Consider the following 15,730-nt stretch of genomic DNA (forward strand, 5'->3'; position numbering starts at 1 on the left):
AGCGCCGCACTGTCGGTGGGGCAGTGCTGAGGGAGCGCCGCACTGTCGGAGGGGCAGTGCTGAGGGAGCGCCGCACTGTCGGAGGGGCAGTACTGAGGGAGCGCCGCACTGTCGGAGGGGCAGTACTGAGGGAGCGCTGCACTGTTGGAGGGGCAGTACTGAGGGAGTGCTGCACTGTCAGAGGTGCCATCTTTCAGATAAGATGTTAAACCGAGGCCCCGTCTGCTCTCTCAGGTGGACATAAAAGATCCCACGGCCACTATTTCAAAGAAGAGCAGAGGAGTTCTCCCCGGTGTTCTGGCCCAATACAATGCTGTTTGCGGGAGCTTGCTGTGCACAAATTGGCTACTGCGTTTCCCACATTACAGCACGGGTTAGATACAGAGTAAAGCTCCCTCTACACTGTCCCATCAAACACTCCCAGGGCAGGTACAGCACGGGTTAGATACAGAGTAAAGCTCCCTCTACACTGTCCCATCAAACACTCCCAGAGCATGTACAGCATGGGTTAGATACAGAGTAAAGCTCCCTCTACGCTGTCGCATCAAACACTCCCAGGGCAGGTACAGCATGGGTTAGATACAGAGTAAAGCTCCCTCTACACTGTCCCATCAAACACTCCCAGGGCAGGTACAGCACGGGTTAGATACAGAGTAAAGCTCCCTCTACACTGTCCCATCAAACACTCCCAGGGCAGGTACAGCACGGGTTAGATACAGAGTAAAGCTCCCTCTACACTGTCCCATCAAACACTCCCAGAGCAGGTACAGCATGGGTTAGATACAGAGTAAAGTTCCCTCTACACTGTCCCATCAAACACTCCCAGGGCAGGTACAGCACGGGTTAGATACAGAGTAAAGCTCCCTCTACACTGTCCCATCAAACACTGCCAGGGTAGGGACAGCACGGGTTAGATACACACTCACACACACACACTCATGGAGAGCGTGGTGCTCAGATTTTCCAGGTTCTGTTAATGAGTAGCTGTATCAATCCCACAGTATCCGTGAGATTATCTCTCCAGGGTTATATGTGTGTATTAGAGAGAGCACATGGGATGATTTCTCCTCCTCCCAACCCCCTCACCATTTAATAACACAACCCAGCTCTGCCTCTGAAAGGCATCCTGTAATCTACAGCTCCAGTCCTCTCATTTCCTCTGCTGGCCCTTTCTGACTGAAGTTGGCCAATTAGTGCGCGGTGCAGGAGAATTCTTCCTGCAGACTTGTGTGGGAAATTGCATTGCGATTGTCTCGAGATATGGTTACCAGATGAAAGCCCTTTCGCCCGTGAGGAAACGGTGACGCCTCCGATCCTGGTTAGAGGCGCACTTCAGTCCGGGGGAGCTGGGAAGTAATTCAGGTCAGGCTTCCCGCTGCTGTTTGACCTTCCCTGTTGAAAGGTCACGGCGCCGGCCACCCTCCCGCACGTATCTGACCATCGCACGATGGCTGATTGGTCAGGAATGGCCCACGAACTCTCTCCTGAAACTGCTGCCTCAATTACTTGATGACAATCTCGGACAGGTCGTTTGATCCAATGCAAGTGGAAGATTTCCAGATATCCTCCAATGCCCGCCGTGTTTAAGCAATGTGGGACCGAGCTCACAGAAGGAATTACATCCCTGCTACTGCTCTGGGTTGATTATCCTCGCTCCACGGTGATTTTCCATTCGGTTAATGTGGCAAACCAGGAAATGGCGCGGCACAAGAACGGAGCCATACTGCCCGGCCTACCTCCCCTCACCGCTGACGGACACCACAACTCAGTGGGTCGCGCCCTCGCCTCTGAGTCAGAAGGTTGTGGGTTCAAGTCCCCACTCCAAAGACATGATCCAGGCCGACACTCCCGGTGTAGTGCTGAGGGAAGATCCCGCGGCCACTATTGGAAGAAGAGCAGGGGGGAGTTCTCCCTGGTGGCCTGGGGCCAATATTTATCCCTCAACCAACATCATTAAACAGATTATCTGGTCATTATCACATTGCGGTTTGTGGGAGCTTGCTGTGCGCAAATTGGCTGCTGTGTTTCCCACATTACAACAGCGACTACACTTCAAAAAAGTCCTTTGTTGGCTTTGGGACGTCCCAAGGTGGTGAAAGACGCTCTCTAATTGCGAGTCTTTCTTTACACAGTCACTCTTGTTGGTGGCCAACAAATGGCCCGTTGCTTTCCGAGCTGTGCGTCGCGAGGTTGAGTTTCCCCCCCGCCTCCGCCCCAGCCAAACGCTCCTTCCCTCCGACCCTTTTGTTCCAGCGTCAAAAGCTCGAAATAAAGTCTAACCGTGAAGGACTTGGAAACTTCCTCCGTCCGTCCTTCCTGCTGACGGCGGCTCTGCTTTTATCGTTATTGATAAAACAGAGAGAAGGTGGAGGGTCGTTTGTGGGGTGGTGGGGAGGCGAATATTTACTCTCCAACCCACGACACTTCTAGTTCATCTGGTTGGGGTTTGGCTTTGATGCAGAGCAGTGACCGGGCCCAACATTGAGGTCGCCAACTCTGATTGGACATATTCCTAGAGGTTTCATCACATGACCTCCTGCCTCCTAGCGCCCCGCCCCCCTCCTGCTCCCATTGGTTGCCCGACATGCCCATCATCACAGCGCCCCGCCTTCCCATTAACCGATTGGGTGATTCTTGACTGTCGGTCAAACAGCATTTTCTCCCCAATCTCCAATATTTTTAATGAAAGTGTTCAATGAAAAGGGTAATAAAACCCACAATTGTTTTTTTTTTAAATGCCCCTATGATTTTTCTCTGTGGTTTTTTTGCTCATGGCAATTCCTGGGGACCCCAGGCCAAATCCGGGAGAGTTGGTAACCCTAGTCCCCACCCATAGACTGAAAGAGAACATCAGAATTAGGAGCAGGAGTCGGCCATACGGCCCCTCGAGCCTGCTCCGCCATTCAATAAGATCATAGCCGATCTTCGACATCAACCCCACTTTCCTGCCCGATCTCCATATCCCTCGATTCCCCTAGAGTCCAAAAACCTATCGATCTCAGCCTTGAACATACTCAACGACTGAGCCTCCACAGCCCTCTGGGGTAGAGATTCACCAAAGATTCACAACCCTCTGAGTGAAGAAGTTCCTCCTCATCTCAGTCCTAAATGGCCGACCCCTTATCCTGAGACTGTGCCCCCTAGTTCTAGACTCTCCAACCAGGGGGAAACAACCTCTCAGCTTCTACAGAGGGAGAGAGAAGGGGGGAGTATGAGAGAGGGAGAGAGAGAGCGACATGGGGGTCACGACCTGGCCCCTTGGTCTCTTTTTAAAAAAGAAAAACAAAATTCTTCATTTAATTATTTGTTTTCATTGGCGGTGTAACAGCGTCAGTATTGAATGGTTCTGTGGGAACATCCAAGGCTGTATGAGCTTCACCACAGGCCGTGTGATTGTTAATCCATCAGGGAGCATCGACGCTACAACTGATAGCCCCCTCCCAGGGACCACAGGCTGTGTCAGTGGTAACCCTCCCCACCCGTCCACCCCCAGGTCCACGGCCTGTAGGAATGATTCCACCACCCCCCCCCCCCCACCCCCTACTCCAGGGGCCGGTGAAGAAACGTCTCTGCCGTGTTGTTCCTTTGGGATTGAATTGTCGATCATACTTTTTGGAATCCGTCCGATTCTCGCCTGAAGGAAGCCGCACTGATCCTCCAGCCAAGCTCAGTCGAAAGAGTCTCCATCGGACCCTTCGCTCCCAGGCTCTCCTTCCAGGGGAACGGGAAAGGTCACAGCCCCGGGGAGGAGGGTCTGAGAGCGAAGGCTCCGGTGGATGGTCTTACACTGAGCTTGGCTGGAGGCTCATTCGCGCGCTCTCACTTTCTCTCTCACTCTCATTTTCTCTCACTTTCACTCTCTCTTTCGCTCACTTTCTTTCTCCATTTTCTCTCACTTTCACTCTCTCTTTCGCTCACTTTCTATCTCTCCATTTTCTCTCACTTTCACTGTCTTTCACTTTTTCTATCTCCATTTTCTCTCACTTTCTCCTCACTCTCACTCTCTGTCTCTCTGTCTCTCCCTCTCCCCCCCCCCCCTCTCATTCTAACGCTGTGTGTTTGTTCTGTTCTAGGAGTGGGTGACAGCCACTGATTTGCTGATTTCCTTAAACCGACTCAACACCTTCGGAGACGATATCTTCATGGATCACCGAGTACTCCGCTCCTATTATTACGCCATCTCCGATCTATCTGTGGGCGGCAGGTAATTATCCATCGTCACCTGGGACCTTCTCTCCACAATGGCTTCACTGGGTCTGTCCAATGGCCTGATCCGGGAGTCTCTCTTTCATCTTCAGTGCGCCCACTGCTCAGTGAATTCACTCACAGCAACAGACACTAACATTACAGTCATAAATTTACATGGATGATACCAGAAATGAGAGGGTAAGAACTATCAGGAAAGACTGAACAGGCTGGGCCACTTTTCTCTAGAAAAGAGAAGGCTGAGGGGTGACCTGATAGACGTCTTTAAAATTATGAAAGGGCTTGATAGGGGAGACGTAGAGAAGATGTTTCCACTTGTGGGGGCGATCAAAACTCGAGGTCATAAACTTAAGATAGTCACTAATAAATCCAACAGGGAATTCAGGAGAAACTTCTTTACCCGGAGAGCGACGAGAATGTGAAACTCGCTGCCACAGGGAGTTGTTTTAGGGGAAGCGAGATAAACACGGGAGAAGGATATGTTGATGGGGTGAGATGAAGAGGGGTGGGAGGAGGCTCGTGTGGAGCAGAAACACCAGCACGGACCAGTGGGGCCAAATGGCCTCTTTCTGTGCTGTACACTCTACGTAACCCCTCAAGCTACTTGCCTGGGATTTGAACCCTGAATTACAGAAATGGACACTGAAAGGGTCGATGTTGGAACATCAGAGACAGATTGTGTTTTCCACTGGCAACAGCGGTGGAAAATCAACCCTTAAAAAAAAATTCGAATTTCACATTGAAGGCACTGTAAACACAATCCAGGTTCTGCCCTCTCTTCTCGCCATGTTTGTCCCGTGTTCCAGTGCTGCCAACCCTCCAGGATTGCCCTGGAGATCTCCAGGAATTAAAGGGGAATCTCCTCCTGAGGGAGACAGAGAGTTGGGTTAGTGGTGGCGGTGGGAATGTCCAGCACCGGCCGTTCCAGCTGGAGCCCGCGGGGCAGCTTGGGCTAATACCTGGGGGACGGGGGGGGGTGGCGGTGGGGGTGGAGGGGGGGGGGGGTGGGGGTGGACGGGGGGATGGGACTGCGAGGAAATCTCGGGGTCTTAAATATTCCAGTTTCTTGTGTTAGGAGAAAATATCCTCGTGGCACGTGGCCCAGGAATGAGGCTAAACCCAGCGGATGCTCTTCAGGATTTTGGAGGGGTTTCTAGCTCAGCAGGCTGACTTGGTAGACCCCCTACAGCCCGCTGGATGGTGATCAGATGCGGACTGTCCCTCTCGGCAAATATCACAACCAGATGTGGAGGCCGAACATCTGGGAATCAGGCTCGACGGGAAGGCCGGTCTGGATGTTTGTGGATAGGTGGGAGAATCCTCGTGCACTCTCTTTCTGCCTCTTTCTTTCACTCCTGTCTCCCTTTTTTTCTCTCTCTCATTCTCTCTCCCTTTTCTCTCTCACTCTATCCTTTGCTCTTTCCCTCCTCTCTCGCTCTCTCTTTCCCTCCTCTCTCGCTCTCGCTTTCCCTCCTCTCTCGCTCTCGCTTTCCCTCCTCTCTCGCTCTCTCTTTCCCTCCTCTCTCGCTTTCCCTCCTCTCTCGCTCTCGCTTTCCCTCCTCTCTCGCTCTCGCTTTCCCTCCTCTCTCGCTCTCGCTTTCCCTCCTCTCTCGCTCTCGCTTTCCCTCCTCTCTCGCTCTCGCTTTCCCTCCTCTCTCGCTCTCGCTTTCCCTCCTCTCTCGCTCTCGCTTTCCCTCCTCTCTCGCTCTCGCTTTCCCTCCTCTCTCGCTCTCTCTTTCCCTCCTCTCTCGCTCTCGCTTTCCCTCCTCTCTCGCTCTCGCTTTCCCTCCTCTCTCGCTCTCGCTTTCCCTCCTCTCTCGCTCTCGCTTTCCCTCCTCTCTCGCTCTCGCTTTCCCTCCTCTCTCGCTCTCGCTTTCCCTCCTCTCTCGCTCTCGCTTTCCCTCCTCTCTCGCTCTCGCTTTCCCTCCTCTCTCGCTCTCTCTTTCCCTCCTCTCTCGCTCTCGCTTTCCCTCCTCTCTCGCTCTCGCTTTCCCTCCTCTCTCGCTCTCGCTTTCCCTCCTCTCTCGCTCTCGCTTTCCCTCCTCTCTCGCTCTCTCTTTCCCTCCTCTCTCGCTCTCGCTTTCCCTCCTCTCTCGCTCTCGCTTTCCCTCCTCTCTCGCTCTCGCTTTCCCTCCTCTCTCGCTCTCGCTTTCCCTCCTCTCTCGCTCTCTCTTTCCCTCCTCTCTCGCTCTCTCTTTCCCTCCTCTCTCTCTCTCTCTCTCTCTCTCTCTCTCTCTCTCTCAGACACAAACATCCTTTAAAGCTCCTCTGACTGCAGGCAACGGGACAAGTGAAACATTTAAAATTCTTTGCCAAGCCTGTGAATCTCAGAAACAAAGAGTGGAGGGGAGGTTGAATTAATGAGCATCTCACCGCTTTCAGAACGTCTTGTACTCTGTGTCGATAACGGCCGCCCCACATCCTGCTCTCTGGTCTCACTTTGCTGTCAGATACATTGCTCGTGTTTGTAATCTGTTTCCGAGCCCCAGTTGAAAGGGAAGCTGGCGATTGTTGTCGTGCCCTGTGCAGCCCCCTCGCGAAATTCCCATGTGGGGGGACTGGGATGGGGGAGTGGGGGGTGGGTTTGAATGACCTGCCTCTTCCCAGAGCTTTGGGCCTCCTCTCTCCCCGCCCCACCCCCCCTCCCCACACACCCCACCCGCCATCTTGTGTTTAATCCGAGGCCCCGTCTGCTCTTGGGTGAAAGATCCCATGGCCACTATTTCAAAGAAGAGCTGGGGCGTTCTCTCAACAAACACCACAGAGGCAGATGATCTGGTCATTTATCACATTGCTGTTTGTGGGAGCTTGCTGTGCGCAAATTGGCTGCCGCGTTTCCCACATTACAACAGTGACTACACTTCAAAAAGTACTTCATTGGCTGTAAAGCACTTTGGGACGTCCTGAGGTTGTGAAAGGCGCTGTCGATATGCAAGTCTTTTTTTAAAATAAGTAGGTTATCATCACGTCGATCTGAGCTGACTGCTTCTGTCCACCTCCATGGCAAAGCATTTCTTTCTCACATCAAAGCATCAGCTCAGTTCTTCGACAGCTGTTGGCCATCAGGGTTCTTAGAATTCTGAATTTGAGATTGAAATGATTTCCAGCCACGATAGCTGGAAGCTATCCAATCCCGCTCTTCTCCATCGCTCTCCGTGTGCTGGTGAAAGTTCCGGTCCTGTTATCATCCCCATTTTATCCTCCATGTTAGCCCTTAAGAGATTCCCGGGCCACGTGAAGGCGCGATACAGTTCAAAGTCCATTCATGGGGGGCAGGATGTCGGAGGCCGTGCAGGAAATTATAGTGATCGGGGGAACAGAAAGTGGGACTAATAGGAACAGGAAGCCATTCAGCCCCTCGAGCCTGCTCCATTAGATCATGGCTGATCTGTATCTTAACTCCATCTACCCACCCTGGTTCCATAAACCTTAATACCCTCACCCAACAAAAGTCTATTGATCTGAGTTTTGAAATTTTCAATTTGATCCCCAAACGCAACAGCTTTTTGGGGGAGAGAGTTCCAGATTTCCACCCCCCTTTGTGTGAAGAAGTGCTTCCTGACATCACCCCTGAACAGCCTGGCTCTAATTTTAAGGTTCTGCCCCCTTGTTCTGGACTCCCCCCACCAGAGGAAATAGTTTCTCTCTATCGACCCGATCAACTCCTTTAATCAACTTAAACACCTCGATTAAACATCTTCTAAACTCGAGGGAATACAAGCCCAGTCTGTGCAACCTGTCCTCAGAATTTAACCCTTTTAGCCCCGGTATCATTCTGGTGAATCTGGGGGTGGGGCGGGTGTGGGGGGTGGGGGGCGGGGGCGGGGGTGGGGGCGGGGGCGGGGGTAGCAGGTCACCTTCTGGCCCTGTTGGCTTGGGAATGTTGAATGACATCAATGAAGACTTGCTTGTACGCTGGGACTTGAGTCAAAGTGGTTGGAGTCACAGCTCCCTCTCGCTGGCCAGGCGAGCAGACCCTCACCCTGTGGGCCTTGGATGGATCCCAACCTAGGTTCCAGTGTCGAGGAGAGACTCGCTCCGCACCAGGTGAAGGGGAATCGTAAGCATCTTCATTAGTTTGCGATTTTGGCGTAACCCCGCACGGAGTGTTGTGTCTCCTGTGCCACCTCTTCTCCTGTTTAGTGCAGCTTTATTTTCCATGGGTCAACACTGGGGTCTTTCTTGAGATCGCCAAAAGGAAAGGAGGCAAGTAGACAGACTTCGAGCTGTGGCTCAGTGAGTATCACTCTGGGCTCTGAGCCAGAAGGTTATGGGTTCGTGCCCACTCCAGAGACTTGAGCACAGAAATCTAGGCTGACACTCCCAGTGCAGTACTGAGGGAGTGCCGCACTGTCGGAGGTGCCGTCTTTTGGATGAGATGTTAAACCCAGGCCCCCGTCTGCCCTCTCAGGTGAAAGTCTAAGAGCCCACGGCTCTATTTCGAAGAAGAGCAGGGGAGTTCTCCCCGGTGTCCTGGGGCCAATATTTATCCCTCAACCAACATCACTAAAAACAGATTATCTGCTCATTATCACATTGCGGGATCTTGCTTTGCGCAGATTGGCTGCCCCGTTTTCTGCCTTACAACAGTGCCTACACTTCATTGGCTGTAAAGCACTTTGGGACGTCCTGAGGTGGTAAAAGGCGCTATAGAAATGCGAGTTCTCTCTTGGCTGTGTTTTCAGGTGTAAGTGCAATGGCCACGCCAGCGAGTGTGTAACCAATGAGCTGGGCAGGCTGGTGTGCAACTGCCAGCACAACACGACTGGCGTGGACTGCGAGAAGTGCCGCCCGTTTTTCCACGACAGACCGTGGGCACGTGGATCCTCAGAGGCTGCGAATCAGTGTCTCCGTAAGTGTCTCGACATCGTCTGAAGAAATTGTTTTTAACGACCATTAGACTGTGTGTGGTGTGAATATGTGACCGGATACTCTTTGGCCCCCTCGCTCCGGATTCCCTCCACCAGAGGAAACGGTTTCTCTGCGTCGACCCAATCAAATCCTTCAATCAATTTAAACACCTCGATCAGAGCTCCCCTCAATCTCCTAAACTCAAGGGAATTCAAGCCAAGTTGGCTTTTTGTATTTATTCGCTCACTGGACATGAGCATCACTGGCAAGGCCGGCATTTATTGCCCATCCCTAATTGCCCTCGAGAAAGTGGTGGTGAGCTGCCTTCTTGAACCGCTGCAGTCCGTGTGGTGAAGGTACTCCCACAGTGCTGTTAGGGAGGGAGTTTCAGGATTTTGCCTCAGCGACGATGAAGGAACGGCGATATATTTCCAAGTCAGGATGGTGTGTGACTTGGAGGGGAACTTGGAGGTGGTGGTGTTCCCATGCGCCTGCTGCCCTTGTCCTTCTGGGCGGTAGAGGTCGCAGGTTTGGGAGGTGCTGCCGAAGAAAACCTGTTGCAACCCGTCCTTATAATTTAACAGAAGGGAAACGCCAGCAGCTCCAAGCTCCAAGCTCCAAGCTCCCCTCCGAGTCATACGGGTGGTTGACTCTTAACTCTGAAATGGCCGAGCAAGCCACTCAGCTGTATTCAAGAAGGTGGCTCACCTCCACTCTTCCCACTAAGGTCGGGGGGGGGGGGGGGGGGGGCGCGTGCAGTGATCCCCGAGTTCGCGCACCGTTGAATTGAAATGCCGCGCAGAGAGCGGGACGGTAGCGGGGGGGCGGGGCCCCGGGAATCCAAACAGATGTGTTTGTGAGTCTTGAGACCTCGGAGCCGATCGCAATTGCAGCTCTTGAAGGGTGCGTGTTGCGATGGTTGAGGGGCCGCTGTGTAACGCTGGGAGGAGTTTGGTTTCCTTCTTTGAACTGGTTGCTGTCATTGTTGTAAAGGTTGTTGTTGTTTTAAAATTTGCCCACGGACGAAAAGGTCAAAGGAGTTCGTGGCCCGCTCAGTACAAACAAAATTAGAGGGAACATTGCTCACCACCCCCTTCTCGAGGACAGTTAGGGACGGGCAATAAATGCTGGTGTTGCCGGTGACGTCCACATCCTGTGAATGAATATTTTTAAAAAAAGAATCCACCCTAGCTGAGGGAGTAGCGCGAGTCGCACTGAGGGCACGAGTCCCTGCGCGGGCGGGAGTTGGAGCGAGGGCGGGGGTTGGTGCGAGGGCAGGGGTCGGTGCGAGGGCGGGGGTCGGTGCGAGGGCAGGGGTCGGTGCGAGGGCGGGGGTCAGTGCGAGGGCGGGGGTCGGTGCAAGGGCAGGGGTCGGAGCGAGGGCGGGAGTCGGTGCGAGGGTCGGTGCAAGGGCAGGGGTCGGAGCGAGGGCGGGAGTCGGCGGGAGGGTGGGGGTCGGCGCGAGGGCGGGAGTCAGTGCGAGGGAGTCGGGGCGAGGGCGGGAGTCGGTGCGAGGGAGGGGGTCGCTGCGAGGGCGGGAGTCACTGCGAGGGTGGGGGTCGGTGCGAGGGCGGGGGTCGGGGCGGGGGTCGGCGCGAGGGCGGGAGTCGGTGCGAGGGCGGTGGTCGGTGCGAGGGCGGGGGTTGGTGCAAGGGCGGGGTTCGTTGCGAGGGTCGGCGCGAGGGCGGGAGTCGGCGCGAGGGCGGTGGTCGGTGCGAGGGCGGGGATCAGCGCGAGGGCGGGGGTCGTTGCGAGGGTCGGCGCGAGGGCGGGAGTCGGCGCGAGGGCGGGAGTCACTCCGAGAGCGGGAGGGAGTTCTGTTCCGCCGCACGTGTGAATTGGACGCTCGGGAATTTTATCTGGAGGTTCGAAGCAGACCGTTTGGATTGATAATTATTGGTGATGAAATGAACCCAAATGATCCATTATTCATTGCCTTGCCCTAGCCTGCAACTGCAGCGGGAGGTCGGAGCAGTGTTCCTTTAACGCGGATCTGTACCGCAGGACTGGGCGTGGAGGGCAGTGCCAGAACTGCAGGGATAACACAGCAGGAGCCCACTGCCAGGCCTGCAAGGAGCACTTTTACAGGAACAATGCTGCTGAGCCCTGCCAAGCCTGCAACTGCAGCCTCATGGGTGAGTGACAAAGATGCCTCGTGTGTCTGTGTGTCTGTACGTGTGGAGCGACATGGAGTTCCCCAGTCACAGGGAGTGAGCGACAGGGAGTATCCCAGTCATGGGGAGTAGCTCAGTCACAGGGAGTGAGAGACAGGGGGCTGGATTTTATCAATGGAGGCGAGTAGGAGGCGGGACACCCACTTTTGGGGTTGTAGTCCTGCCTCCATCGAGTTGTGGCCAACCCACGCCATTTTCACTTGATTGACCTTGTTGCACCCGCCCAGCGGGCTCAGCAGGCCAATTAAGGGCCACCCAGCAACAGGCGACATCACAGATTGACATTTCATCTGTCAAGAGCTTTTGACAGATGAAATATCAGTGTTTCACAGCTCTTTGAAGCTGTCAAACACTGACAATCTGTACTCTAAGTTAATTCCTTCCTCTCAGGCTGATTTAGAGATCTCTCCAGAACAGAAAGCAGAAGGCTACAGCTTTTGACAGCTCGCGGCCATTCTGCTTTCTGTGCCCGTGAGATGAGGGACTCCCGAGACCTGAAGGAAAGAAGCCTGTAAAGGTAAGTAAAACTTATTTAAACACTTTACACACACCAAACACACTTACCTCTGCACTCATGCACCCATCACTCACCTGAACACCGGACATCTCAAACCCTCCAAGTCCTTCAGCCCGACGGTCCACCTCGCTAACTTGGCGTGGTTTGGAGCCGTCGGGCAGCCCACACTTCAGGGATAAAAATAGGGATTAGGCTAAAAACTGCCTGTTAACTACCTGTTAACAGGTGGTTAATTGACACTAATCCCCTTCCTGCCTCGGGGAGGCGGCTCCCAGCACAGGTCGGGTACCCGCCTCCTGGGAAACGGGCATGGAGGCAGGTTGAGGGCGGGTTGGGTTCGTGCCCCACGATTTCGCGATTTTAACCCCCCACAGGCCTACAATCCCGCCTCAACGGCCTGATGAAATTCGAGCCCAGGGAGTTCCCCAGTCACAAGGAGTGAGGGACAGGGAGTGAGGGACAGGGAGTAGCCCAGTCACAGGGAGTGAGGGACAGGGAGTGAGGGACAGGGAGTTCCCCAGTCACAGGGAGTGAGGGACAGGGAGTTCCCCAGTCACAGGGAGTGAGGGACAGGGAGTTCTCCAGTCACAGGGAGTGAGGGACAGGGAGTGAGGGACAGGGAGTTCCCCAGTCACAGGGAGTGAGGGACAGGGAGTAGCCCAGTCACAGGGAGTGAGGGACAGGGAGTGAGGGACAGGGAGTAGCCCAGTCACAGGGAGTGAGGGACAGGGAGTAGCCCAGTCACAGGGAGTGAGGGACAGGGAGTGAGGGACAGGGAGTAGCCCAGTCACAGGGAGTGAGGGACAGGGAGTGAGGGACAGGGAGTAGCCCAGTCACAGGGAGTGAGGGACAGGGAGTAGCCCAGTCACAGGGAGTGAGGGACAGGGAGTGAGGGACAGAGAGTGGCCCAGTCACAGGGAGTGAGGGACAGGGAGTGAGGGACAGAGAGTAGCCCAGTCACAGGGAGTGAGGGACAGGGAGTAGCCCAGTCACAGGGAGTGAGGGACAGGGAGTGAGGGACAGAGAGTAGCCCAGTCACAGGGAGTGAGGGACAGGGAGTGAGGGACAGAGAGTAGCCCAGTCACAGGGAGTGAGGGACAGGGAGTGAGGGACAGGGAGTAGCCCAGTCACAGGGAGTGAGGGACAGGGAGTGAGGGACAGGGAGTAGCCCAGTCACAGGGAGTGAGGGACAGGGAGTGAGGGACAGAGAGTAGCCCAGTCACAGGGAGTGAGGGACAGGGAGTAGCCCAGTCACAGGGAGTGAGGGACAGGGAGTGAGGGACAGAGAGTAGCCCAGTCACAGGGAGTGAGGGACAGGGAGTTGCCCAATCACAGGAGCGTGTGCAAGCCTGAAGCAGTTACTGAGGTAGATGGGGTGACGAGAGATTTGAAAGTGAGGATGGGAATGTTGAAGTTGTGGGTTTGATCTCTGGTCGCTGCGGCGGATGTTTCATCTGCTAATCAAGATCACTGACCTCTGAGGCTTGACTTAAAGTCCGGTTGTGAAGGAATAAGCCATATTTCAGAAAAATCCACCATCATATGAACAGAATTCTGATTTTATTAATACATGATATACTGGGTTTAAAAATCTAAAGTCTCAACGACACAAGCTGTGCGAACAGGCTTCTGAGATGGGATGTTTTGATAACACAGAAGTTGTAAACATACAAGCTTTTGAAATGGGAATTGGTTAAAAACACTAAAACAATGGCCCTATTGAAATAGCAGTTTGGTGCTTCCAGAAGGCCTGGAGTTTGGGAGAAACACAATGGAATGACCCAAGTAAAGTGTTAAAAACTAACACTTCGAACAGGAACACAGAATATTAAAAAACCATGTGCCTTTGTAAAAGTAAAATCAAATGAAACAAGAAACACGAATATAATATAACCAACTAAGATGGCTAGGAAAACAAACACCCTAGTTGAAGTGTCTTTAATTTACATGTTGTAAATATGATACCAACAGAACACTTTGAAGATATGACTTCAATAGATGACACGAAGCAATCACATTGCGTTTGTGTTGAACTTGGAGCACATAGGAGTCACAACGCCTGCTAATAACCAGTTAAGCCAATATTAAGAATTGAATGGAAGCCCTTCGATAAGAATGGCATCAAAGAGATAAATCTGTTATAACAATTTTATATGATAAGTTTTTGGAACACCTAAAGATAGAGACATAATTATGTGTGCAACAGTTGAATTGGCAGTAAGTACAGAGAAAAGTCAACAGGAAGATGATTAGAAATAATTAGCTTACATCAACAGAAAACTTCAAAGGATAAACCACTAAAAAAAGGTATAAAAATAGGAGCTTTTCAGATAGACAGTCAGAAGTCGCTGGAAAGGGGCAAAGCGATTCTCTCACTCTTCAGAGGCATCTCTGTAAGTTTTTAATTCTTTGAGTCTCGGGGATCAGAGGTATTTTAATTTGATTTTGGTGGATATTCTGGATTAGAATTAAGAATAAGAAATGTAAAAATGTATGAAGTTAAGATTTGCGAATAAGGATCTCTGAGGATAAGAAATTTAAGCTATTTGTTTTTGAACTGTTAATGTTGCGACTGACTCAACAGCTGTTAACTGTATGTCGACTCTTAAATAAATCTATATATTTTTAGAATTGTCTCAAGTAGTATTTCTGTATCAATCTCGCAAACTCAATTTCTGTACACTCTTTTGTGAGGAGTTGCAGAATTCTGGAGGGTATTCTGGACCTTCATAATATCCGGAAGGTTACAGTCTAGTTAAACTTATTAAAAGTGCGATCTGGAGGATGGTAACATCTTCACATCGTTCCTTTCCTTTAGGGAGAGATAGTCTGAACCTTTAGACCCAGTTAAGCATCTTATAGAATTCGGCTATCTTTAACTTTAGTTGAAGGTGAACGTCTGGGGAATACGCCTGATCTGGGGTAGCCTGAAAAGGGCTAGGACTAGTAATTATCCCTTCACGGTGATGTGACTGGGCTGGGGCCCTTTTCTAGAGAAGGCTGACCAGTGACCTGATAGAGGTCTTTAAAATTATGAAGGGGTTTGACAGGGTAGACGTAGAGAAGATGTTTCCACTTGTAGGGGAGACCAAACTAGGGGTCATCAATATAAGGTAGTCACTAATAAATCCAATAGGGAATTCAGGAGAAACCTCTTTACCCAGAGAGTGGTGAGAATGTGGAACTCGCTGCCACAGGGAGTGGTTGAGACGAATAATAGAGATACATTTAAGGGGAAGCTCAATAAACATGAGGGAGAAAGGAATGGAAGGATATGTTGATGGGGTGAGATGAAGAGGGCGGGAGGAGGCTGGTGTGGAGCATAAACACCGGCACGGACCAGCTGGGCCGAATGGCCTGTTTCTGTGCTGTGCGTTCTATGAAATGTAATTTTCACCATGGTGGCGTGGAGGGGATTGTCCGCTCGTTGTAGATCCCGCCCGGTTTCCACTTCTGCAGCGGCTGAGTGATCCACTCCGAGAGTTTAACAGGCCAAGCAGTGAAGGTGAAAATGACTCCCAATATTTCACAGGCTGAGACAGGCTTGTGCTGCGTACAAGTTGGGCGCGGTCTAACGGGTGTGTTCCTTGTACCCGCAGGGTCACTGAGCTTGCAGTGTGACCTGAACGGAGACTGTGTTTGTAAAGCCACCGTCACAGGCAAGAAATGTGAGCAGTGCCAGCGGGGGTTCCACTCGCTCTCGGAGGGAGGCTGCAGGTAACGAAGCTTGGGTTTGTGTTTGGGGGGGACAGGGTATGAGCCTAGACATTGTACAGCACGAGGCCATTCAGACCATCGTGCCTGAGCTGGCTCTTTGAAAGGGCTGTCCAATCAGCCCCACTCCCCTGCTACGGGTCAGCTATGGCTCAGTGGGCGGCACCCTCACCTCTGAGTCAGAAGGTCATGGGTTCAAGTCCCACTCCAGAGACTCGAGCACAAAAATCCAGGCTGACACTCCCGGTGCAGTACTGAGGGAGCGCCG

General features: G+C 52.5%; 1 protein-coding gene across 1 annotated transcript in view; it reads left to right on the forward strand.

The window, feature by feature from the left end:
* LOC147101613 (laminin subunit gamma-3-like) overlaps nt 1-15,730 on the forward strand; it is a 119,148-nt gene that overhangs the window by 31,199 nt on the left and 72,219 nt on the right. The window contains 4 exon segments of the mRNA XM_085965316.1: nt 4,074-4,204; nt 8,892-9,058; nt 11,004-11,192; nt 15,348-15,465. Coding sequence (XP_085821442.1) covers nt 4,074-4,204; nt 8,892-9,058; nt 11,004-11,192; nt 15,348-15,465 — 605 coding nt within the window.

The sequence above is a fragment of the Somniosus microcephalus genome, chromosome 23, assembly GCF_052327205.1.
Source record: "Somniosus microcephalus isolate GS21.2 chromosome 23, FLI_Smic_1.0, whole genome shotgun sequence".
NCBI classification, from domain to species: domain Eukaryota; kingdom Metazoa; phylum Chordata; class Chondrichthyes; order Squaliformes; family Somniosidae; genus Somniosus; species Somniosus microcephalus.